Source organism: Mesoplodon densirostris, chromosome X, assembly GCF_025265405.1.
Source record: "Mesoplodon densirostris isolate mMesDen1 chromosome X, mMesDen1 primary haplotype, whole genome shotgun sequence".
Classification (NCBI taxonomy): domain Eukaryota; kingdom Metazoa; phylum Chordata; class Mammalia; order Artiodactyla; family Ziphiidae; genus Mesoplodon; species Mesoplodon densirostris.
The window spans coordinates 39,370,460-39,397,726 of record NC_082681.1 but is presented as its reverse complement, the minus strand read 5'-3'; the positions used below and the strand labels follow the sequence as shown (position 1 = coordinate 39,397,726).

At 37.7% G+C, this 27,267-nt stretch overlaps 1 protein-coding gene across 1 annotated transcript in view; it reads left to right on the top strand.

Moving 5' to 3' along the window:
- ALG13 (ALG13 UDP-N-acetylglucosaminyltransferase subunit) overlaps positions 1-27,267 on the top strand; it is a 76,547-nt gene that overhangs the window by 23,450 nt on the left and 25,830 nt on the right. The window contains 17 exon segments of the mRNA XM_060086863.1: positions 383-429; positions 1,826-1,898; positions 7,244-7,325; positions 7,526-7,688; positions 9,814-9,889; positions 11,193-11,301; positions 12,917-12,981; positions 13,306-13,406; positions 14,431-14,558; positions 15,320-15,566; positions 16,138-16,251; positions 16,440-16,596; positions 17,305-17,425; positions 20,132-20,164; positions 20,261-20,316; positions 24,451-24,522; positions 25,798-25,966. Coding sequence (XP_059942846.1) covers positions 383-429; positions 1,826-1,898; positions 7,244-7,325; positions 7,526-7,688; positions 9,814-9,889; positions 11,193-11,301; positions 12,917-12,981; positions 13,306-13,406; positions 14,431-14,558; positions 15,320-15,566; positions 16,138-16,251; positions 16,440-16,596; positions 17,305-17,425; positions 20,132-20,164; positions 20,261-20,316; positions 24,451-24,522; positions 25,798-25,966 — 1,813 coding nt within the window.

Here is a 27,267-nt window from a genome sequence, read left to right as displayed (position 1 = left end):
ATAAACATAATTAAAAATAATTTTATGTGATTAAATTAATTCCATAGTTCTGGACTTAACACATTTACTAAATACCCTGCTAACTTCGTATTCTTACACTAATTACATTTTTATTGTGTCTTTTAAATCTCCCATATTCCTGTCCTTGTTAATTAATAGCTAACTAAGAAGATCTTTAGGTCCAATTTTTTCTCAGAATAAGTTTATGTTAATAAGTAACTATCACAGTATCCCAAGCCTCAAAGCAAGTTATAGTGTGTTGTACAAATTCTTCACCTACAACAGTGCTAAGCATCTAAAAAAACAATTGTTGAACTTGCAAAAACTTTTACCTCCTAGATACAGAATGCTTTTAAAAACTTTATGCACTGTTTATGTTTAGGAAAGTGCTGGCCATCTGGAAATAAGAGCTCTTTCTCTAATTTATAAGTAAGTTGTATCTCTTTTTTTTTTTCTTTTAGAGAAAACGTGTGTGTAAGGTTTCTAATAAAGTCCCTTTAGGACTGGGAATATTTGAGATTTGATGTATTGATAGTCAAATGAAGTGGTCTAAGCAAAGTCAGTGGCGTAATTTTGGGGTGGAGAACTACATTTGTGTCCGTTTGAATGGAAGAATAAAGGGCTTTAAGAACTGCTAGTACTATTCCTGTAGAAAATCAGAATACTTATCTTAGAATTTTTGTGTATTTAACTTTGTTCCTTTTGTGCATGTGTGCTCAGTGGGGCAATATCACTTCCAAGAGTGTAGAAATTGTTTCCCGAGGACAACAAATATTAGATATTACATTGGTTTATGATCCTTCAAAGGGTCACAGTATGAAAACAGACATACAGTGTATCTGTAGTATTAAAATTTTATAGGGAAATTAAGAAATGTATGTTTTTAAAAGGCTCTTTAGGGAGGCAGTAATGGTGGAAAAATTTGAAAAACACTGCTGTACCGCTTTGGAAGTTCTGTTTTGGTCTTTAAAACTGCGAAAGTGGCATTTCTGAAAGCTGTAGGTTATATAGTGTGGGTTAGAGGCTAGTGGGAATCTTGTTCCTATAAGGAGTTGGATCTGTGTAAGACTCCACAGTTCTTAGGATGGTGAGATGGCGCATACCTTGATAGAATCAGAACCCTCTTGTATGGGGACTTGTTCAAGTTAGTGTTTTGCAGTCTGCTCATTCCTCACTAAATCCAGCAAGAAGTAGTACAGAAGAGGCATCGAGCAGGCAGCTAATCAGCTGTTGCTTTTAAATCAGGGACAACCTTTTAAATTGGCCTGCTTTTTGTTATTTTGTATGGCTCTTGGCTAAGAATGCTTTTTAAAAAATTTTAAATGGTTAAAAAAAGAATAATATTTCATGGCATATGAAAATTATATAAAATTCAATTTCACTGTCCACAAATAAAGCTTTATTGGAACATAATCACGTACATTTGTTTATGCGTTGTCTATGGCTGCTTTCAGGCTACAAAGTCGAAGTTGAGTAAATCGTATGGCCTGCAAAAACCATATGTTTTTTATCTGGTCTTTTACCAAGAAAAATTTGCCAACACCTGCTTTAAATAAATGGGAGCCTCCAAAACTTATATTCATACAATTGGCAATTTATCTTCTTTATTCCTCCTTTCCTCAAATTAAGATACATTTTAAAAATGCATAGGACTTTAGGGCCAGTTAGCTGTCTATGTTGAATTAATATTTATCCTCTTAAACATTTAGGTTATTTTAGATGAATAAGGTAGGCAGTTTAAAAGCACAAATCTTTGTTCTTATAACTATTTCTTGCATATACTAAATTATCTCTTTTCATCCATCTTTGTTTTCTACCCATGTAGTCGGGATTTCATTCTTTATCGCTATCCTGGCAGGCCTCCAACTCATGTCACAGATAATGACTATGAAGACAAGGTAAGATAAGTGAATGTTTACTAAAATAAAAAATTGAATGATGCTGCCAGTTTATCATTAAGAAATCATCCTTTTAAACCTAATTAATGAAAAAATAAGCACAGTCTAAAAGCCAAGCTTTTCTACAACTAGCCTTTTCCTCTCCAGTTAGTCAGCCTAAGTATTGTTAGCTATCTTTCTGAACAAACCTGATCTTGTCACTCCTCTGTAATAGGAAAAAACACCCAAAACCCTAATTGACTCTTCATTGACTAGAAGATAAGGATCAAACTCTGAAGCTAGACATTCAGTAATGTATAGGGTCCCAAACCTTCTTTCCAGCTTCATTGTCCTTCAACCTTAGTATATCATGCGACCAGAGATTCCGACTTTCATCTCTCTTTTCCTTTGTATCTCAGATGTCAATTTCTTTGAAACTTTACCAACTCCCCTGGAGTTATTTCCTCCCTTTTTGTTCCCCTAGAATCACCCAGGTAAGTATAGTGTTTATCACCTTGTATATATTTTCATGTCTGTTTCTCTCATGAGTCTGAAAGTTTCTTAAGTGCAGGGACAATGTGCTACTACTGTCTAGTGAGGTGCTTGGAAAATAGTAGGAGGTTGTTTTGTTGGTTGAGAACTCTCAGCAGGTAAACAAATTGTTCTTTAGCATACAGTTTTTCTTCCAAAAAGTTTTTAAGAAAAGCCTTCTATCCAGATGATTTGATTAGTGAATGTAGATTACACAGTATTTTAGTTTTGTCTTGTTTCATACCATGGAGCAAAATTCAGGCAGCATTTTTTTTTTTTTTTTTTTTTTTTTTTGCGGTATGCGGGCCTCTCACTGTTGTGGCCTCCCCCGTTGCGGAGCACAGGCTCCGGACGCGCAGGCTCCGGACGCGCAGGCTCAGCGGCCATGGCTCACGGGCCCAGCCGCTCCGCGGCATATGGGATCCTCCCAGACCGGGGCACGAACCCGTATCCCCTGCATCGGCAGGCGGACTCTCAACCACTTGCGCCACCAGGGAGGCCCCAGGCAGCATTTTGATGGTAAAATAATACTAGATACTGGTAGAACTGTTAGAATGTTACAGTAATCTAGACAGAAAACCTGAACTAGGCAAGTGGCATTAGGAATAGAAAAGACTGAATAAGATGCAAGAGATAACTTAGAACATAAGTATAAATTGGGGCATGTTAATTATTTTACTGATGGTACTGCCAATTTGTTCAGTAAACATTAAGCCCCTGTAGTGTACCAGGCAGTTTACTGGGTTTTGGGGATACCACAGTTAATACAGCAAAATCCTTGCCCTCTAAGGGCTCAAGAGGCTATGAAGACAGACATGTAAATAAATACAGTGAAGTGATATGTTTTATAATAGAACTATATGCAAAGAGCATATAAGAAAAAGCCCTTCACTGTGCTTTAGGGAGTTTAGAAAGTTTCATGGTGGTTGTGACATTTAAGTGGAGTATTAAAAAAAATGAGTCTAACAAGTATAAAGGGCAGTCTCTTCAGAGGAAACACTATATGCAAAGGCATAGAAGCAAGAGACCCTTGGAGACCAAGTAGTTGGATGGGGGGAAGACAGTGCTGAGAAGATAGGCTAGAGGGATGTAGTAGGCTATGCCAATAATTTGGCTTTTCATTGTACAGAATAGTCAATTGAAGCTTTTTTCCAATATTTTATTATGAAGGTTTTTCAAACATACAGAAAAGCTAAATGAATTTTACATTGAGCATCCATAAGCCCACCACTTAGTCCACTGCTAATATTTAATATCCTTGTTTTGTCACATATCTAACCACCCCTCTATCCATGCATCAATCCATCTTAAGTTTTGATGTATTTCAAAGTAAATTCAGACATTAGTATAATTGTCCCTTAATACTCAATTCAGAGTTTTTAAGCAAAGGTGTGACATAATCAGACTTGTTTGAGGAAGAGGCGTGTTAGCTATTGTGTTTTAGCAACTGTACACAGCATTGTCTGAGGTGAGATTTAGACAGTTAGATCTTTACCAGGAACCTTTAAACCTGCAGTTAATTTTTTTCTCCATTTTATTCTGAAATTTTTCATACAGAGAGAAATTATAAGACTTGTATAGTGAACATCCATATACCTACCACCTAGTTCCTATAATTATACAGCTCTGTTTTCAAATGAGTCTTATACATTTTACAGAGATATTTTTGAGCTAATTAAGGGGAAAACATCACCCATTGGGAACCATAAGAATACAAAAATGTAAGACCTTTTTAGTGTGTGCAGCCATGAGAATATCCTGTGTAAGTCTCATCCATACATATATATAGAGAGAGCTAATACTTATCAGCAGTTGGGTATTTGCATTGCACAGGATACTGTATATATGTCTGATTTGGGAATGTACAAAGCGAATGTTAGTTTATACTGAAATTGAAGTATGGAAGAGCCAGGTGGCAGCAGGGTACTTCTGTTGTGCGACACCTTGCTTTGCCTAAAACTTAGTTGCTGTATCAGTTCAGGCTCCTAAGATTTATATTTGAATTGTTTGTATTTTCAAAAATGACTTTATTAAAAGCAGTAAACATTATTCATAAGCTTTGCATAAAATATAATTTAGAGCAAATTTTCAAAGAAATAAATACCTAATGTTCACCCTAGTACCTTTCACCTTTTTAGCTGACTTAATTCTGCATTTTACATAGTTATCCAGTGTCAAAGTGAATGCTACTGCAAACTAGCCATTTTCACTCAGCCAATTTGTTCTATCTAGAAAGAGTAGAAAAACACTATATTTAAAACAAAATGAAACCTGTATCTGGAAATGTAAAGTCAAGTTTCTGTTCATGCTTTTCAATCTCATGTGCTTCAAAGTAACAGCTATTAAGTTTGGGTGGGTATCCCAATTTCATTCTCTATGTATTTATTCATTTATTATTTTTTATGTAGATGGGCTCATACTTAACATTCTGTCACTTGTTCTTTTCAGATATTTATCCCCATCAGTCATATAGATCTACCTCATTTTTAACTAGTTTACTGCCATTACATCCCACCTTCCCACCCCCAACAAACACACCACTCACAAGTATTTATGAGAAAATTATTATTTTATGTTGAGATACCACCAGGAACATAAAAGCCATCATGCTTTAGTTTTGCCTCTTCCAATCAAAATAGAACTTCTTGCCACTTCAATAGAGAAATTGTATACTCATCTTTGTTTTCTTTCCTGCTTATTTAGTCATCAGTTCTGGTTAGCTGGGTTCCTTTAACTAATCCTTACTAACTGCCTCTGGTTATTAACCTTTCTTTGTTGGAGTTCCCAGTTCTTCTAGTCCAAAGTACAAAAGGCTTCTCAGCTCAAAATCTGCTCATTGTTCTTTTAGATTAATAAACTCCTCTTAAATGCAAATACCCCTTGGGGGCGGGTGAAACTTTGCAACTTAAACTTCATTGTGGGTTACTTTAGCTTGATACTCCCTCTCAGTACTTTGAAATGGATTATACTAATAGAGTTAGAGTTGTGATTGCAAAAAAAGACTAGGGAAGAATAATAGACCTGCGGTCAGAGAACTTGTTCATTGGGAGAAGTTAGCCCAGGGTAGTGTAGGAAAGTAGAAAAAAGAGTGCTTAGGATAATTTTCTGCCAAGGAAATTTGGTGACACTATCCTCTCATAGATCACAGAGAATTGTCCTTGGTACCTCAGGTTGTTTCCAGAGATGGCTTCAAAATGAAATAGACTTAATCACTAGGGATTACATCCCCTTACACAAGACAGAGGTTTTTGAAGAAAAATTCAAAAAGGTTTTGGACCTGTTATATAAACAGATTTCATCACATGGAGCCAGGGAGCATTTTTACTGAAATAATTTGATTAGTAAGCCTGGCCTTCGAACATTGTTTGAAAAAACTAGATATTGAAGGAATCAGCTAAGAAATTAACTCATTTTATAGCCATCTCAGTGCCTCAATTCTTTAAGGAAGTCTCCTATATAGCATACTGATATATTGCTATTCAATATAGTGGATAACATTTTGAATAAATTGAATGAAATTCCTCCCCCCATAGTCTAAATTTGGGGTATTTGACCTGTTTTCTCCATTTTTAGAAGATAAGCTGGGTCGTTTGACTTCTGTTAGGCTTACTATTCTTTTTGCTCAATTTGTAAAAGTTCCCATCTTCTGCAAATTCATAAATCAGGACTTGTTTGGTATATTATCAGGAATGTGATTGAGGCTCACACTGTTGCCTTAGCAGTGATTTTAATCTTGACATTTAAAAGTCAGTCTTACCTCCCTTAGCATGATAATCTCTAGGTCTGTTCATGTTGCTGCAAATGGCATTATTTCATCCTTTTTTATGGCTGAGTAATATTCTATTGTATATATGTACCACATCTTTTTGGAAGTCAACCACATACAAAGATGGTAAGAAGGTTACAAGACAAAAGTAGTAAAATATCTATATCCACAATAAACATTAAGGGATACACAAAAGAGATGTAAAATATGATGTTAAAAACAGTAATCATGAGGGAAGGAGAGTAAAAATGCAGGGTTGATAAAATGCATTTGAAATGAAGAGATCAGCAGTTTAAAATAATCACGTGTAAATATATATATATATATATATATATAGAGAGAGAGAGAGAGAGAGAGAGAGAGATTGCTATATATAAATCTCATGCTAACCACAAACTAGAAATCTGTAATAGATACACACACATAATAGAGAAAAGAATCCAAATGTAACACTAAAGAAAGTTATCAACTCGTAAGCAGAAAAAGAAGGAACAAAAAAGAACTATAAAAACAACTCCAAACAATTAACAAAAATAAAAAAGGATGGAAAATTGTGTCAAGAACCTGGAATAACTAAAACTCTAATATACTGCTAGTATGAGTATAAATTGCACAACCACTTTGGAAAACTGTCTTTTTTTTTAATTGAAGTGTGGTTAGTTTGCAGTGTTGTGTTAGTTGCAGGTGTGCAGCGGGGTAATTTAGTTGTACATACTTATTTTTTTTCAGATTCTTTTCACTTATTAAAAATTTTTTTTTAAAGAAATAAAAGTCACTGTCAAGAAAATCTGATTATGGGATACAGCTTTCATTTATCTGTATTTGGATTTTAAACTCACTTTTTCCCCAGCCTTATTGAGATTTGATTGACATGTATGCTAAGTGAAATAAGTCAAACAGAGAAAGACAACTACTGTATGATATCACATACGTAGAATCAGAAAGTCACTTTTTTTAAAAAGCAAATTCATTTAGTTTATCAATTTCTGATTAGCAACTTAATTTGAAGTATTTCATGGTTGTAAGAAGTCTAACATTCACTTAATTGTTCTGTGTGTTTTTTCTTCAGATTCTACTCTGCTGTTCAAGTAATGGTCATTATGATTCAGTGTACTCAAAACAATTTCAGTCAAGTGCAGCTGTTTGTCAAGGCATGTGTAGGCTTTATAAATATTTGGGTGTGCTTTCAGATGATTTGTTGCTGATCTTTAAATTGAGGGGCCCACCATAAGTAGCTCTTTTAAAACTTTGTTGGCACCTATTGAATTTGTATACTGGGTTATAGCTATTTTCACATTGTTATAAAAATTCTTATTTTGACAATTGGAGTTTTGGTCATTTTTTCCTTTAGCTGTGTTGTATGAAATTCTCTATAAAGATGTGTTTGTTGTGGATGAAGAAGAGTTGAAGACTGCAATTGAGTTGTTTCGAAGTGGTTCCAAGAAGAACAGGAACAATGCTGTGACTAGAAGTGGGAATGTCCATATTGGCTCCAAGAGTTCAACTCAGGATAGGTAATAAAGGGAAAGGGGATGTCAACTACAAGATCATGATGTTTCTGTGTATCATTTGAAAGTGGAAGGGACCTGGCAAGCTTATGACTTAGTGTATTTATATAGTTATCTCTTGACATTTGCGGAGGATTGGCGCCAGGGCCCCTGCAAACACCAAAATGCTTGATGCTCAAGTCCCTTGTATAAAACAGTGTAGTATGTGCAGTTAGCCCTCTCCATATCCATGGGTTCTGTGTCCACAGATTCAACCAATTCCATCCGTGGCTGATTGAATCTGTGGATGTGGAACCTGCTGAAATGAAGGGGCCAACTGTATATACACACACATGTATGTATGTATGTATGCTTGTATGTACAGGGATGTACATTTTTTAATGGGGGAAGAGAAGTTTTACCAAAAGATATGTTGCATTGCGAAATGCTCAGGTTTTGGGGGTTTGGTCCAAGTCGGAATCCATTTTTTTTGTTTTTCTCCTATTAACCTGTCTTGTGTCAATTTTATTATTCGTCCAGCCACAAGAACTCAAGAGGGGTAGGGGGGAAATTTCCCCCTCCTGACACATATCTCAAGTCTGACTCCAGAATCAGTTTTTTAATTGCTAGAAGAGACTTTGGAACTATAATCCCATGATTCTCAAACTTATATATGAATTACTTAGGGCGCTTGTTAGGCAGATTTTGGGGCCTTCTTTCAAAATTGGAGATCAGAGTAGGGCCAGGGATCTACTTTTTAAACAAGTACACCCAAGTATTCTGATAGAGGTAGGCCATGGACCACACTTTGAGGGAAAAAAACCTGATCCTAAACCAGCACCATCATTTTGTAAATGGTAACTGAGGTTCAAAGTGGTTACTTGACACATACATCCAGCTAGTAGAAAAGAATCTCTCAGGCTAAAGGGGAGTTTTAGGAGCTTTTAGTGTCTGCCTTTGGTACTCACTAGGAGTATACATTGTGGCCTCTGAGGAAGCAGCTATTATTGAACAGATTTAGTCAAAAACTTTGAGATAATAAAGTAGGTGTTGTCTTATATTTCTCCCTGATTCTTCTGTCTGGAAATTCAGATAGGCTTGGTGCTAGTCAGATATAACCTTGTCTTTTTGTTGTCTTGCAGTTCTATTTCTTGAATGTTTAATGCTTTTTTTTTGATAAAGAGGGTTTTTTAAAAAAGCTTACAATCGGCCCTCCCGATCCACATGCAGAACCTGGGGTGGTGGAAGGCTGACCGTGAGGGACTTGAGAAATTTGAGGATTTTGATATCTGCCAGGGGTCCTGGACCCAATCCCTCATGGATACCGAGGGATGACTGTATTAAGGAATGCGGGGGGCGGGTGGCAACCATATATATCAGGGTAGAAGTTACTTCATTCTTCACTGATTATTTGTATTAAGAACTTGAGGCTTACAGAAACTAAAGTAGTAGGAAGGCAGGGTGTATTAGTTATCTGTTGCTGAGTAACAATATTTCCACAAACTTGGCAGCTTAAAACAACATTCTTATGTCATAATTTATGTGGGTTAGGAATCTGGGCACAGCTTATCTGGGTCTTCTGCTTAGGATCTCACAAGAATGTAATGAGGGTTTTAGCCAAGATTGAGTTCTCATCTGGAGCTTTGGGGAAGGATCCACATGGTTCTTGGTAGTATTCAATTCCTTGCAGCTGTAGGACTGAGAACTTCAGCTTTTTGCTGGCTGTCAGCCAGAATAACCCTCAGCTCCTTGCCACATGGGATTGGTGAACATGTCTGCTTGCTTCCTTATAGTCAGCAAGAGAGATCAGCAAGACAGGCACTACATTCTTATATAGTGTAATGATATACATCCTGTCTATTGGTTAGACACAAACTTGGAGGGAAATCATACAAGAGTGTGAACACCAGGAGGTGGGGATCATAGTGACCATCCTGAGATTGTGTCCCCACAGGAGGTATGAAATATATAGGAGGTATTTGTAGCACGTACTTAAAAAGAGGAAGCATAAATGTAAGTGCTGGGATGAAAAAGTATTTGCCTCATTTTTAGAACTGAGCTACTTTACCACTAGATGGTGGTATAGTCATTAGACTTACGACTTAGCTACTGCATTTATATAAAGCTCTTTGTTCTAAATCTTTTCAATTAGGACTGAAGAGTGGGGTGCCTGCTGCAATGTTGAAAATATACCAGAGGGGTACAATCAAGGAACAGAAGAAGCAAAGGTTTGAGATCTTCTAGGGCAAAGAATTTTCATAATCTTGGCTTGCAGTATCATAACTTAAATTAGTTAAGGTCAGATGGTCCATTTTAGTTATATGGGGTGGGGGAAGAACTGATGTTTTCCTTCGTGTAAGTCTTGATCTGAAATGTAAAATTTGTGCTTAATGTTCTCTGAATTTTTATTCCTATGGAATTGTAAATCTTTTTCAAAGCTAACTCTGAACACTTGAGAAATTTCAGAAGCTGTTGTTTTCAAGTTAAAGTAATATTAGAAACCCAATAGATATTTAGTTTGTAATCAATCTTCTGATGCTGAGGTTTCTTTTTGTCATTAAAGAGAGTAAGGTTTATTCCTATTTTACTCAGAAAATAGGTAGTAATCCTAGTTGGAGAAACAGGAGGAATTTTACCACCTGTATAGGTCTAAAATCAAGCAGACCTTCAGTTTGAGACTAGCTAAATAGGGCAGATACTACTAGAACAATCTCTGTGTATGCCCCCAAGTGCTGGTAATTTGGAAACAGTATGGAATACCATGAAATTCTAGGAAAGCAGAAGAAAAAGATAATTCTTTTGGAAATTGTAGCAGATTTTGATCAAAATGAAGTAACCTTTTCAGATTTGTCTAGGTGTCTAGGGTACAGAAACACTTGAACTTGATATGCACCTCTGTATGCATATCAAGATGAGACTTGTTGAATAGCCCTGACTGAATCTTTAATTCTGGTCTGTGTTGCATTGATTTATGTATCTCCTGAGTTATTGGCTGCTTTAGACAATATTTCTCTTCTGCCATCTATAACCTTTTAGATTTCTGCATATTGCTTATTTAGACTCCTGATTTTTAAAAAACACAGTAAAATTTATTGCGGCTTTTATTTTTTTTAAATGAAGGTTTATTTATTTAGGCTGTGTTGGGTCTTCATTGCAATGCGTGGGCTTTCTCTAGTTGTGGTGAGTGGGGCTACTCTTCGTTGTGGTGCGCAGTCTTCTCATTGCTGGGGCTTCTCTTGTTGTGGGGCATGGGCTCCAGGTGTGCGGGCTTCGGTAGTTGTGGCACATGGGCTTAGCTGCTCCGATGCATGTAGGATCTCCCCGGACCACGGCTCGAACCCATGTGCTCTGCATTGGCAGGTGGATTCTTAACCACTGTGCCACCAGGGAAGTCCTATTTCTTTTAATAAAGAAGGACAGGCCTATATGTACATAGTTTTAAAAAAGGAAGAAAAGAACCTTATTTCTTCCTTTTTCATAGAAGGAAGACTTAAGGATGGTGAGTTTGTAGCATGATTATTTTTGTTTTAGTCTCCAGAAAATCCATCAAAGATGCTCTTCCCTTATAAGGTGCTCAAAGCCCTGGATCCAGAAATCTATCGTAATGTAGAATTTGATGTTTGGCTGGACAGCAGAAAAGGTAATGAAACATCAACAGGATATTTTTGAATCCTGACAGATCTAGGAGAATAATTTTGCAAATTTTTTTAGTAAGAGGTGTTTTCAAACTACTGTTATAAAGAAACACTTTTATATGTTTATATGGTACTTTTTAGCCTACTCAATACATGATTTACATCCAAAGGAGGAAACAAATAGGTTTAGAACTGGGGAGGGATCTTGTAGAGTCTGATGTTCATCAGGGACTTCAACTGTGCAAAGACTGTGTGTCTTTAGATAACTTTAAGAGTACCAGAAACTTGTAAGTGGAAATAAGTTCATCTTAAGTTTAATGTGTCAAGACTGCCCTCACTGATAGATGAATAGGTCAGGTGTTGGCAGACTATGACCTGTGAATCAAATCCAATCTGCCACCTGTTTTTGTATGGTCTGTGAGCTAAGAATGGTTTTGATATTTTTAAGTGGCAGGGAAAAATTAAAAGAACAGTGTATTGTGATACATGAGAATTATATGAAATTCAATTTTAAGTGTCCATAAAGTTTTATGACAGACTTGAATAATTGCAAGAGTCTGTATGACCCACAAACTTTGAAATATTTACTATATGGCTCTTTACAGAGAAAGTTTGCCAACCCTTGAAATAAGTAATTGTTTCTCTCCCCTTGTAAGATAACTAAGTTGATCAAAGTAGGTCTTAAAGTTCTGCCATCAAGGTAGCCTCTAATGTTTCATATTCAACTCCTTGAACCTCGGTGGTGAACCTAGGTATAGTTAATAATCTAGAATGAGGTTAATACCTTGTGGAACACAATAAAAACACAGTTGATCCTTGAACAGTGCGGGGGTTAGGGCCGCTGACCCCCTAAGCAGTTGAAAATCCAGATATAATTTGTAGTCAGCCCTCAGTATTCCCAGTTCCTCTGTATCCTCAGTTCTACATCCTCGGATTCAACAACCTCGGTACTTGTAGTACTATTGAAAAAAATCTGCATATGAGTGGATACATGCAGTTCAAACCCGTGTTGTTCAAGGGTAAACTGTATTGTTTTGAAGAAGCTACATAGTGTTTTTTTTTTTCCTTTTTTAAAAAAATTGAAGTGTGTTACTTTCAAACTGTACCTTGTTGGTATATGACCAACTCTTAAGATTACAACCTCCCAATTTCCACCTATTTGTGGGGTTTTTTTTGGTTTTGTTTTTTTTTTTTGCGGTACGTGGGCCCCTCACCCCCGTGGCCTCTCCCATTGCAGAGCACAGGCTCCGGACGTGCAGGCCCTGTGGCCATGGCTCACGGGCCTAGCTGTTCTAGGGCATGTGGGATCCTCCCGGACCGGGGCACGAACCCGCATCCCCTGCATCGGCAGGCAGACTCCCAACCACTGCGCCACTAGGGAAGCACCCTATTTGTGTTTTATAGCACAGAACTATTCTGGCAGGTCTCCTTAAATTGACCACAGGAATAACCCATCAAGAGTGATGGAATGACCCTTTAGGACATTTTCCCACCAGATTTTAGCTTATAGTGGTAGCATTGTCAAAAACACTGTGGTAAAAATAAATTAGAAAATGAAATGACATAAAACAGCAAAGGAACCAGTTCGGTTGAGCTTGAATCTTCATTTTCTTTTCATAGAACTTCAAAAATCTGATTATATGGAGTATGCTGGGAGACAGTACTATTTGGGAGACAAATGTCAGGTTAGTTCCTTCTTTAAAGAATCAGTAATTTGTTTTTCTGAGATTGTGGTTTTAGTCATTAATATGAGTTCAACAAAACTAATTTACAAAATGCTAGGAATTTTTTAATGTTTGGTTAAATTTTAATTACAAACTTGTGATTAGATGTAACGCTGTTTCAGCATGTGCTGCCTCCATTGAACTGGATTGGCAGTGTTGATTATCAACTGCTTTAATAAGTAGATACTGAACTCCACTTGGGAGGAGAAGTAGTGTTTTTGTTTGGCAAAAGCCAGATCTGACTCGAGACTAGATGTGTTCTTACTGTCTCTTCCCCTCTTTCAGGTTCACTTGGAATCAGGTGGAAGATATTATAATGCTCATATTCAGGAAGTTGGAAATGAAAGCAATTCTGTAACAGTCTTCATTGAAGAATTGGCAGAAAAGTAAGAATATAATAATTTGTTGAATTACTAAAATCTTTGGCTTTTGATGCCTTTTTGTAATATTGAGAATTACCAGGATGCTAGTAAGAGAACCAAAGTTATATCTGGTACTGGCCTAAGATGACTTATCGTGAGTTGTAAAAGCATATGGTGAGGTGTGAAATTTCAGTATACCTATGCATAAGTTTCAAAATCCTGGGTAATAGCCAACTTATTAGAAATACTAAGTACAACAGAATTCTGATATAAAACTATACTAACTGGAAAGCTAGTTTGTTAACTGAGTCTCTGCCAATATCAAGATAGGCTAGTCCATCTGTTCTCAAACTTTAACATACCCCAGAATTACCTGGAGAGCTTGTTAAAATACAGATTGATGAGCTCCATCCCCAAAGTTTGATTTAGTAAGTTTGTGGTGGGGCCCAAGAATTTGAACTTCTAACAAGTTTCCAGGTGATGCTAATGCCGTTGGTCCACTTTGAGAACCATTAAAGTAGGTTATGCTGCCCTAACAACCAAAGACTTTTGGCAACTTAAAGTTCATTTCTTGCTCATTTAGCATGTTCATAGTAGGTCAGCAAAGGGGACCCAGGTTGACAATGGCTCTATCCAGACGTATGCTACCAGGATCACAGGCAGGGAAAAAATGAAAGCATGACAAACCGTGTGCTGGTTTTTAAAGCATCTGCTCAAATTTTCCTGGACAAAATAGGTTACATAACTAAGCCTAAAGTCAATGGGGTGAGAAAATATAATCGTTCTTCAAGGAGAGGCAACAAATATTTGTAAATTAGTCTACCACAGTCTATCCTCCTGAGCATGATATGTGCTACAAACAGCTGTGAAATTGTACAAACTGCTCTTAGGTTTTTTAACATAAAAAGAAAACCTCAATGAGGAAGCTAGTGTTAACAGGTTTAAATAGAAAACACTTGAAAATGAAGCAGGAGGGATCAGGTATATGTATCAAATGAGAATTAAGTCTGTGTTGCCATGGCTTAATGGTGGTATCTTTACGTTTAAGGCATGTTGTTCCACTGGCTAACTTAAAACCACTTACCCAAGTAACACCTGTTCCTGCCTGGAATGTTACACCCAGTAGGAAAGGAAGAGGTTACCAGAAAATTTCCTGCGGCTGTGTCCCAGAAATGGGTTTGTATGCTGAAGGTTTTATTATTTTCCTCTTGTATTTACCTACATTGCACTTTAAAAAAATGCTGGAACGTTAAGTCTTATTCTGGGTTAGAGTTTCTCAACTTCAGCACTACTGACTTTTTAGGATGGATAATACTTCGTTGTAGGGAGCTGTCCTGTGCATTGTAGGATGCTTAGCAGCATCCCTGGTCTCTATCTACTAGATGCCAGCAGCATCCTTCTCCAAGTTATGACAACCAAAAATGTCTCCAGACATTGCCAAATGTGCCTCAAGAAGGGGAGGGGCAGAATTGTCCCTGGCTGAGAACTACTGTTTAGGTGACTTTGCTTAAGCTTAAGGTGGAGTGGATTTTAAATTCTAAAACTTGAAGGGAAAAGATTTCTCAAAGAACTAGGAAAACACCTCATGGAAGCAGCCAGAGAAGCTGGAAGCAGCCATATTAATATGTCTATTAATAGACATAATTTTTTGGATAACAGTAACATAGATGACTGGATGACTGACTCTATGTTTTGATGACCAAAGTTGCCTATACTAAAGGTAGTGCTGAGATGTCCATTGATACAGAAGTTACTTGCTGGTTTTGCCCTTCCGAATGAAAGACCTAGTACATCCTTTGAAAATACAGAAGTTCCTTCCCTGTATTCATATGGTTTTCCTAAGTAAAACATCTGAGAGTCTTAGACATTTGTGGGAGACACTGGACCTTTTGCTTTGGTTTTGAAGCTTATTGCTTACTTCTTTGTTTGCTTGAAAGCTATGTCAGAGATGGACATGAAGCAACGGAGGAAGATGTTCAAGAAAATTAGAGGGAAAGAGGTTTATATGACTATGGCTTACAGCAGGGGAGACCCCCTCCTCCCACCCAGGCTTCAGCACAGTATGCGTTATGGGCATGACTCTCCAATGCACTGCTCACAGACAGCTGGCGGTGTTATGTCTAATGGACATTTTCATCCTCCACATTCATCTCAGGGACAAGGTCGGGGATATGGGACGCCCAGGTAGGTCTTAACTGACTTTGAAGATAATGTACATCTCTGTTTAGACATTGGAAATAATTCCTTGGCAGAATTACAGTAGAATTTAGAAATATCTTAATAGTTTAGAATTATTTTATAATCTCTGCCTGAAGGGAGCGTAATGGATGGAACTGATGTATACTTAAATTCTTGTCAAATTTATTGAAGATTTGTATTCTCATAGTCTAGGAAAATATGATGGAGCAGTTGAAGAGATCCTAGAAGATAGAATGCCATCAAGCTGAGTGCCATGTATATGGCACTGTGTCTGTCAATAATGAATAGGCCAAACCATAAAGAATATAAAGAAAGAATGTATGTATATGTATAACTGAATCACTTTGCTGTACAGCAGAAATTAACACAACATTGTAAAGCAACTATACTGCAATTTTAAAAAAATGAATAGGCCTAATGTCAGTAGTGAGGAAAGCAAAGCTCTTTCTATTTGGTCATTTTTAGAAGGATATGTTAATTCTATTTAACTACAAAGACTGACTACTCAAGCACTGGTAAATAAAGAGTTCTGGGTTTTTTCCCTCTTTATTCTTAGGGATTCACCTCACTTTATAAACAGGCACAACATGGCAGGCCCTAAAGTTGGTTTTTACCCTGGCCCGGGTAGAAGGTGCTGCCAGAGCTATGATAACTTCTCCTATAGATCTCGGTAAGTGAATTTTAACTTTGAAAGTTAGAGAAAATGAGTGAGTCTGACTTTCTTGCTCTGCAGTAAATATATGGACTAAATTTTAAAGTGCCAACATTGAGATGTTTGAACTGTTATTTAGAAATTAGAAACAAGTTACTACCATATTTTATCTTTTTTTCCCCTTCTCATTCTGCAAACTACTTAAGTTCCTTTAGACGTAGTCACCGCCAGATGCATTGTATGAATAAGGAGTGCCAGTTTAGCTTTGTTCCAGAGAATGGACAGATGCCCAGGGGCTTGGAAGAAACCATTACTTTTTATGAAGTTGAAGAAGGGGATGAGACTTCTTATCCAGCTTTACCTGTAAGTAGGTCAAAATTTTACTCAAAAAGCCATTTACTTTTTTTATTGTACTTTTTTAAGTGAAGGTAATATGGATACATTTTAGCTGTTTTACAAATGACCAAATACAGCCCCTCCTGGAAAACATGAGTTTTCATCCTAGAGCTTTTAAAAATTGGAGAGAATGTTTTTTTAAGCTGTTCTTATGGAGGAGGAGCAGAGGTGGACAAATAATCTTGCCTATATAAGTATGGGCTAAAATCTTCTGTTCTTTCTCTTTTTTTTTTTTAATATTGACATATGTCGTGAATTTTTAAATGTATTTATTTATTTATTTATGGCTGTGTTGGGTCTTTGTTTCTGTGCGAGGGCTTTCTCTAGTTGTGGCAAGCGGGGGCCACTCTTCATCGCAGTGCGCGGGCCTCTCACTATCGCGGCCTCTCTTGTTGCGGAGCACAGGCTCCAGACGCACAGGCTCAGTAATTGTGGCTCACAGGCCCAGTTGCTTCGCGGCATGTGGGATCTTCCCAGACCAGGGCTCGAACCCGTGTCCCTTGCATTGGCAGGCAGATTCTCAACCACTGCACCACCAGGGAAGCCCTCTTCTGTTCTCTTGATCGTTATTTCCTCACATATTTTTGATTCTAAAGTAAATTTAAAATATTTATAGCTTTTTCTCTGACTATATAGGGAGAACTGCATGTGTATGTGTGTATCTCTTTGGTACAGAATCATGGAGGGCCCTCTACAATGGTTCCTGCTACTTCAAGATACCATGTTGCAAGGCGAGGACATAGCTCAGGCAAACAGACTCTGAATTCAGAGGAAGGTGATGGCCAGAGTGACAATGGTGAGTCAGTTCCAGTTAAATATTTTTTTAAAAGATGATTCTTGTTGTATTAGCACAACAGGGCTAAAGTTTTGGTTTGGGGTGGGGGGTCTCACTCTGTTCTGGCAACTCATTTTGAAAGAGTTATCAGTTCTTGTATCAGAGCTTGCTAGGTTTTTGAAGATGTCTTGGTATTTTTCAGAAAGACAGACTTCTATTTCTGTAGACCACTACATTGTTAAAACTTTCAGCTCTCTGCATAGGTCTTCAGTGAGTTTTGATTTGGTGAGATTTCAGTATGGAAAATATCTATTCCTTATTAGTGAGGAACTATTCATGTTGTCCTCACCATTTGTATAACTATTTTAGGCTTTTCATGTGACTCTTATTTTACAAGACTGCTATGAAATAATTTCGTTGCCCAAAGAAATCTACTTGATCTATAAACATTACTGTTCATTGAGTTCTAATGGCCATGTACTGTACTAAGCAATTATAATTACAATTTAATATAATACTTTATCGCTCTGAGGAATGTGGTATCTTTATTATTTTTTTATTAATTTTTTTTATAAATTTATTTTATTTTTATTTATTTTTGGCTGCATTGGGTCTTTGTTGCTGCGTGTGGGCTTTCTCTAGTTGCGGTGAGCTGGGGCTACTCTTCGTTATAGTGCATGGGCTTCTCATTGCGGTGGCTTCTCTTGTTGTGGAGCACGGGCTCTAGGTGTGCAGGCTTCAGTAGTTGGGGCGTGCAGGCTCTAGAGTGCAGGCTCAGTCGTTGTGGTACACGGGCTTAGTTGCTCTGCAGCATGTGGGATCTTCCCGGACCAGGGCTCGAACCCCTGTCCCCTGCATTCGCAGGTGGATTTTTCTTTCTTTTTTTTTTTTTTTTTTTTTTACGGTATGCAGGCCTTTCACTGCTGTGGCCTCTCCTGTTGCGGAGCACAGGCTCCGGACGTGCAGGCTCAGCGGCCATGGCTCACGGGCCCAGCCGCTCCGCGGCATGTGGGATCTTCCCGGACTGGGGCACGAACCCGCATCCCCTGCATTGGCAGGTGGACTCTCAACCACTGTGCCACCAGGGAAGCCCGAGGTGGATTCTTAACCAATTCTTCCCACCAGGGAAGCCCTTCTCTGTTTTTGATGTGAGAAAATTGAGGTTCAAAGGGTAAATGACATGGCCAAAGTCATACCTTTGGTAAGTGGCAGAGATTTAATCTTTTTTATAACAGTTTTATTTAGATATAATCTACATACTATACAATTAACCTAACTTGTACAATTCAATGTTTAAAGTGCAATTCAGTGGTTTTTAGTATAGTCACAAAGTTGCATACATCACCACAATCAATTTTAGAAAAAGAAACCCTGTACTCATTAGCCGTCATTCTTCATTATCCCCCCAGCATCCCCTGCCCCTAGTGTTAGGCAGCCATCAGTCTGCTTTCTGTCTTAATGGATTTGTCTATTCTGGACATTTCATATAAAAGGAATCATGCAATATGTGGTCCTTTGTGACTGGCAGAGATCGATTTTGAATTTGGGTTTATCTGACTCTAAAACGTATACATGACCTTTATAGTTGTTAGAATGCCTCTCATCATTGGGTTGCTTATTTTTTTTACCACTTTTATGTAAAATGAAATATGCCTACTGAAACAATTCTGGAGGAATTGGGTGGATTAAGGAGGTGTGAGGCAGTCTGAATGATTTGACTTACTGGTCAACGTATTTTCTTGTGATATTCTTCTTTCTGCTACTTACGTTGGAGAAAATAGACATTTCTAAGAACTTAGTGTGCATGCATGTGCCTGAGTATGCGTATTCTCTGCTCTTTTACTCAGGATGGCCCTTTTCCTTTTCCTTTTAGCACAGTGGGTATCTTCATATGTACTGTTCACCTATAGTGGCATATTCAGAGTAACCAAATATTCGTTCTCACCTTAAATCCTGTTGTCTGGAGGGGTTACCTGCATGTGTGTTGGATAAGTGACATGTTTAAGAATCAATCCAGTTTTGACCTTTGGGGTGTTATTTGCTGGAAAACTGTCCAGTTAAAGATTGACTTTCTCTGAGTTTCAATGGTGTAGCATCTTAGAGCAAAGTACTTCAGTCCTCTAAGCCATCTTCTGAGAACAAACTGATTGTAAATGTATTATTTACCTGAATCAGGCTGAAAAACAGATGAAGCATGCCATATTCCTTTAACGTTCACCTAAGCAAACTATTGGTTATTATACTCAGATTACTTTATAATCACCATTTACTATATGCCAAGCATCATGCTATGTTCTTTTCACCCCACTATGAGCTAGGTACTGTTAACCCTGTTTTACAGTGAAGAAATTGACACAAAGATTAAATAACCTGCCTAAAGTGATATAGTTAATTAGGATTCAAATCTAGACAGTCCTAACTCCAGAGCCAGTGAAGTTAATCACCATACTCTACCGCCAGAATTGGACACAAGTGGGTTTTTCACGTCTGTCTGAACTCTAAGAACTAAGGGAATTTTCAAAGGAGAAATTTGTACTGTTTACAGCCAGTCTCTGGCTTTAATATCTGTTGAGTAGTATGAAAGCTCAAATCACTTGTTTCAAGGATGTATACATTTTAGTTTTGAACATATATCCATAAAACTTGAGAAAAAGCAAGTGCTGGCCATCTGTCTCTGCTGAGCAAAAAGTCCTACATAAACACACTTTTTCTGTCTTTTTTTTCTAGGGGGATATCATGAAGAATATATTTATCCTTCAGGTCAGTGAGATCTAGGTAAAATCTGATATTCATTATTTATAAAATTTCAAACTATAAAATAATGCTCATTATTTTTATTTTGGCTATATCCTCTAGAACAAGACTATGAAACTTCAGGTGTTTACAGCACAACTGAATCTACAGCAAACTTGGTAGGTATTTAATAATGACAAACACATACAGTTCCTGTGTACTAGAACACTGTTCTGAGTGCTGTACATATAAATGTATTTAAATCAGAACAATCCTATGAGGTATTAGGGTATCATTCCCATTTTGTAGATGAAGAAATTGAGGCCCAGAAATTAAGTAACTCATCCAAGATCACACCCCTTTCTAGAAATTTCCTAGAGATGTTCCTAATATGTGTTGATAGAAGAGGAAATTTGAACATTGGCGATGATGATTTTTTTAGAGGATTTTATCATGATCTTTCTAACAGTAAGAATGGGCCATAAATCTCAGGTACTTAATATAACAAAAGTTTACTTCTTGGTTATGCTACATGTGTAGTGGAGGTCTGCAGGAGGGCTCTGCTTAGGGACTTAGGCTGATGGAAGCTCCATCCATGATTGCTAAGGCAGGAAACAAAAGGTAGTGAATGGTGCACTGGCTCTTACAGCTTTTACCTGGAGATGACACATATCACTTTCTTTTCCATTTCTTTTTTTTTTTTTTTTCGCGGTGCGCGGGCTTCTCACTGCTGTGGCCTCTCCCGTTGCGGAGCACAGGCTCCAGACGCGCAGGCTCAGCGGCCATGGCTCATGGGCCCAGCCACTCTGCGGCATGTGGGATCCTCCCAGAACGGGACACGAACCCGTGTGTCCCCTGCACCGGCAGGCGGACTCCCAACCACTGTGCCACCAGGGAAGCCCTCCATTTCTTTTTCGTCGGCCAGAGCATGTTTCTCTTGAAGACTCTAACTTCTCTGTGCCTAGAAGTCAAAAAGTTGGAAATATTTTAACAGCACTAAGGATTACAACATTCAGTGGAAACTCCCACAGGCAAAATACTTCCTTCTACCTCAAGAGAGGCAACCCCAAAATCCCCTTCAGTGTGATAAAACTCACAGCCCAAGGTTTCTGGGAAATGTGTAGTACTCTTTGTATTGGGTCCAGATGTGGTTCCTCTTGATCTGGAGGCCTAAACCAAATATACAAAGTTATTTACCCCTTACATACCCAATTTCCAGTGGTAGAGCAGGGACTGAAAAATTGCAGTAGAACTTTCCATTCAGATGCAGGTAAAATGGGAGAAACAGTTACTGGTCCATAGCAATTCTGACATCATGCTGGACAGACATTTTGAGGGCCCCCAACCTAGGCATGGGGACTGTTCCCTGGAGAGGCTCCCTGGTTCATTGTTTTCTGGGGCTCTTGATTACTCCAAGGACCTTCCTTCTTTGGCTATATTTGAAGTAGGCATTGGAGAATAATCCATCTTGGCAGCTGAGCAGCTTTCTCAGCCTGCTTCTTACTCATAGAATATTGAGGGCCCAAGGGTGGTTTTATCTCAGTTGGATAGTTTTAGTTCTGCTCATGGTTTCTTTGGCTATGTGAGTAATTTATTGTGTAGCTTCTCTGATTCCTATTAGTTTCATTTGCCAATAGCCATACTGACAATTCTTTTTTATAAATATACTACTTAGATTTGCTATAATTCTTTGCATTCTTATCCCTGTCTCTACTTGATTGCAAATACCTTCAGCTTATCAGGCATTGATGAATGAGCCATACCTTTGAATACTTTTCCATGAGCCATTTTGTCCAAGTGCAAGGATTCATTGGGTGTTATATCCTTAATGGTACTCTTGCTTTGAGATACTTTAGTGCAATCATATTTTAACAATGATTTGAGTCTTCCTTCAAGGCCGAGTTTTAACTTCTCTTTGTTGTTCAAAGCATTTATCAATTTTATCTTTTAGAGTTTTGAGTTGAAGCAGTTGCCTTTCCAAACCCTACAAGTCCTAGTATTCAAGGACTCTATTCCCTTTCATTCCTGCCTACAAACTACTTTTCTTTACACATCTGTCTTAAAATACCTTGCTCAACTCTGCCAGCAGTAATCAAAACACAAAACTAACATTCTGTTTTCCAAACCTCTTCCCTTAAGAACTACAAATTCATAATCTCCTTCTCAAGTTAGGTTTTTGTTACAGCAGCACCCTGATTTTAGTTACCAATTACTGTTTTGGTCAAGCTAGGTTACGCTGCAACAACAGTCCACCAAAATCTCAGTGGCTTAACACAGCTGTTCTTGCTAATGTTATAGGTCCAGTGCAGATTGGTAGCAGGCCTTTGTTCATCAGAGTCACTCAGGAATCCAGGCTGCTGGACATGTACTTTCACAGTCACCTTGGCAGAGCTGAAGATAGGGAAATTAAACACTGGCTCTCAATATTTCTGCTCATATTTCATTGTCCAAACAAGTCACGTGCCAATACCTAATTAGATGAGGCCAGGAAGAGCAACCTACCCATGTACCTAGGAGGAGAGCTGGAATATTTGTGAGGAAGTTGAATGACTACCCTCTATTCTCTGTGATTAATCTTAACTTTGATAGCTTCATGTACTGAATTTTTGTTTTTACTGTTTAGGCAGTACATCTTAGGAAGGTGATGAAAACTGTGATATATAATTCTCTTCCCATTATTTCTCCTTCCCTTCCTTTGCCCCTGCTAGAGAAATAGTTTTTTCCTCTCACTCTGTCATTACTCTTCTCATATCACATGCTTTTACACCATTTCTTGAAATAGCCACCCAAGTTGAAAAAGCAAGTAAAAATCTCGCCTTCAGGGATGACAGGAGTAGACACTTCCTTTCTGTCCCTTTAATTTCACTTGTCACGTGTTCCTTTTTGTTCTGAACTTACTTTATCATACATCCCCAGTAGGTTTCAATCTCTTCATGATGTGCTCCACTCCCATTCTCCAGTCACCAAGTAAGTTTTCTAAGTGATTTTTTCACAGCATTCTGAGGGGAGAAGACCAATGCAGGACTTAAAGATTTCCAGGTACAGAACCTTCTAAGAAACCATGAACATTTTTTCTTCTTAATTCCACGCCCAACTCTCACCTAAATCCTTCTCTAGAATTGTTTAGAATTCACACTGGGCCTTCTGAGCCAGGGCTAAAGTTTGCTCTTTGGCCGGTACTTGGGCTGTACTTGAACACAGACTTTCGAAACATGCACTCTTAGGTCCATGTTAAGTGGGCCTTGTCTTTGTCCCAATGTGGTTCCTCTTGTTTCCTGTGATTACTTCCCCTGATTTCCTCTGTGTCCTTATTACCAACTTCTGCTGCTAGTTTATTTTTCTGTCATGACAGTCTGTCATGCATAATTCTGAGCCTTTTAAAATCACTGTTACTAAAGTTGGCTAACCTGCTGTAAAATACATAGATATGTGTATGGTCAAATTTTTATCATGGCCTCATAATTAAGTGTAAAACTGAAATACATTTATTTGCTTTTGTAAAATATTTTTCAAACCCTGATGTTATCTTTCACAGTAGTCTTTTTTTTTAAGTCAGTAATACAAATTAATCAAGTTCCTATGAATAAATGCATTTTTATTTCCTACCTGTTTAGGGAGTACTGCAAATGTTTAATTGTCACTTAACAATTTTCAGTTATCAGTTATAATAGTTTAACTGACTATATAGATTTTTTTTCTGTGCCACATATGTACCACTTTTAAGTAGTAAATGACCCTTTATTGCTATATTTTAAAAGCAGTTGTATTAGGAAGAACTTTGTAAATAAATACTTAAAACTCAAAAAAAATTTAAAAACAATCATTGTTACTTTCACAAAGACAAGGTCTTGAACCAAAGGGGAATGGTGTTTGGATTATACTACATCCTGCTTAGGTAGGATGCAGCTGACCAGCCAGTTATCCACCCTTGTCCCAAGCTGTTCCTTTAGATGGAATGCTTTCTTTTAGCAACACTGTTGCTGGCCCTACTGATTTTGAGGTTTTTAAGGCAACAGAGGACACTGAGAAAGTGTTTAAATTACAATTCTCCATTACATTTTAGTATCTACATTGGGACTAGAGTTGGATATGATCAGGATTTCTGTAGATAGGAAATAGAACAGTCACCTAAGTCAGGCACTAGAGTGATACCTTTTGGAGCATTATCATAGTAGTCACCTCCAAGTTTGAATACTTTGAGGACAGATCACTTTCACTTATCTTTAGGAGATGTTGAAACAAAGCAGATCTTTTATTGATGTATTGTTTAATTTCTTGATTTCCCCTTATTTGTACTTCTGTATTCATTAAAGTCTCTTCAGGATAGAAGACCATGTTCTATGTCTCCTCATGATACAGTTACCTCATACAACTACCCCCAGAAGGTAATCTTTATAGTTTTATTTTGCAGTCAGTTGCAGTGGCCTAAACAGCAGAAAATGAATTTTTTCTTTTTGTTCTCTTTGCCCTTCATCATACTTCAAAGAAGCTGCTTATATTCTTATGTTAAGTGTTATTGTACTTCCTGGTGCCTGGCACAGTAAATAGTAAATTTATTAACAAATTGATGGAGCATCTACTCTGTTCCAGACACTGTTCTGTGTGCTGGCATTGGACTACTCAGTCTACTCTGAACCTCTTATATAATGAGTGAGTTAATATAAATTACCTGTCAAGTCTGTGCCATTTCTTGAAACTTAAAATGTAAAGCTTTCTTATAGAATGGGAAGCTGGCATCAGAAAGGTAGCTGAAACCGTAGGAGTAAATAAGATCATCCTGGAAAAAGGAAGAGATTGAGAACAGCATCTAGAACAGAGCCTGTGCATCACCATTTAGAAAATGCGTAGAGAAGGAATAGCCAAGGAGGGAGGAAAAGCAGGAGAGTGTATTATTATGGAAGCCCCAGGAAGAGAATGTTTCAAGGAATAGTCAAGTGTCAGTTGCTGCCAAGCGTCAAGCAACATAAGGACTAACAAGAGTCTACTATGATTTGTTGCCATGGAGACCACTGTGACTTTGAATACAGTTTCTGAGAACCAGAGAGGGTAGCAGCCATATTGCAGTGGGTAATAAGAAAATGGAGACTACAGTGAGGACAGGGTGTTCATGAAGAAGAATCTGTTACCATTTATTGAACATCTTTCTGTGCACAGCCCTGTATTGGGTGCTGTGGCCTAATCAGAAAAACAAAGTGCAGTCTCAAGAAGTTTTTTTAAAAAAAGCAAATAACATTTTCTGTTTGTTTTTTTTTAAAGTGTGTGTGGGGAAACATATATGCATGTAAAAATAAATATGTACTATAAATTTCTGGATAGTATTCAGGAAACCCAGAGGTTACTTGTTTGTGGAGAGAGGAACTAGGCAGATGGAGGACAGGGGTTAGAGGAAACTTTTCATTGTATACAATTTTATACTTGGTTTTTGAATCATATTAATGTATTACCTTTCCAGAAAAATATTAAAATAAAAAAGTAAAGCTCTCAAAGTCATCTGGGGTCTTCTAAAAGAAATAACCTTCCTATATTAGGTTTACATAAATATTGGCTTCTTGGTGTTTTAGTTATTAGAATACTATTTCCTGAAGTTTAGGATCAGATAAGAGACTAATATTGTTTGTGAAACCAAACTTAGAGTTCTAAACTTTCTTCCATACTTACAGGTGGTGATGGTAAATTCTGCAGCAGTTGCAGCTTCCTGTGCAAATATTATTCCAGCTCCAGTCTTGCCTAACTGTGCAGCAGCTAATCAAGCTAGTAGTACCACTTCAATTTCCTCACAGAATGCTATACAGCCTCTATTTGTATCTCCACCTACACAAGGCAGGCCAGGTAGGTTATTAGTGGTTCCTTACTTTGGAAGCCTCTTTTTCTATTCATGAACATGCCCATACAACAATTCTAGTGATTAGATAAGATTACTTTAATCTCCAGTATTAAATTTCAATTTTTTTTTCTTGAAAATTTGGCTTTGGTATGATTTCATAGCTATTGTTTTGCTAACCCCATTGAAAATTTAGAGGACTTGTACTAGTTTCTTAAACTTCAAGTTAAGTTTTATTATACAGAAATTAAGGTAAAGGGATTTCACACTTCACAGACTTAATTCCTAAAAAATCTGGCTCTAGAATTTAAGAGATCCAGGTTAGAATCTTGGTTTTACAACTTACTAGCTATGTAATTTTGGACAAATTATTGAACCTTTCTTATCTGTGAGCTTGGAGGTACTGATAGTACCAATTTATGAAGTGGTTGTGAAATTCCACTGAGTTAATATGATTTAAAATTTTCAGCAGAATTCTGGGAAAGTGGTGGCAACAACAGCATAGCTTTTCAGTCTGCGTCCCCAAATAAAAATGGAAATAGCAAAACCAAAACCCATGGGACAATGTTTAACAACAAAACTAGGTGACAAGGTCTCCCCGTGAACCCCAAAATTTAAGGAGGTACGGGCAAACCATCAGTCACAAGACCTGCATGCTGTCAGGGTCAATGTGGGAGCAATAAGATGGAAGCATCGGGGATGTTGTCTGATGGACCTGAGAACAAAAGAACCCCAAAAGAGCTAATAAGTATTCACTGGACAGTGGGGCAGCCAATTTGGAAGAAACAGCTAAGACTGGGAAGGGATTTGACCTCTCCAATACTAGGTGAGTGCTTTGGGTACATGGTAAAGGGACTAAAGGGCTTGGAACAGTTTCGCCCCTAAGAATTCTGAAAAGTGACCTGGCAGGGCTACCTTTTAGGATAATATTCCTCACTGGGTAGAAACTGCTGGGAGTGGAATCAAAATTGATGAGGATACGGAAAGAGCAGGTCCAAACTAAAGCTGAGAGAACAGAGCCAAGGAATCCTAGAAAGCAGTCATGTTTTTAAACACTACAAAAACAATAGAGATCCCTAAGAAGTTAGAAAAGCTTTCTTGTATTCCATCTCGTTCTAGAGTTCATGAAAAATAATTTCACATAAAAATGAATGTATATGTATAGCTGATGCCCTTTGTTATAAAGCAGAAAGTAACACACCATTGTAAAGCAATTGCTCTCCAATAAAGATGTTAAAAAAATGAATGAAAGAGAAGCACTAAGGTTGCATACAAAGGTAAGTTTTAAGAGGAAAACAGAATAGTATCC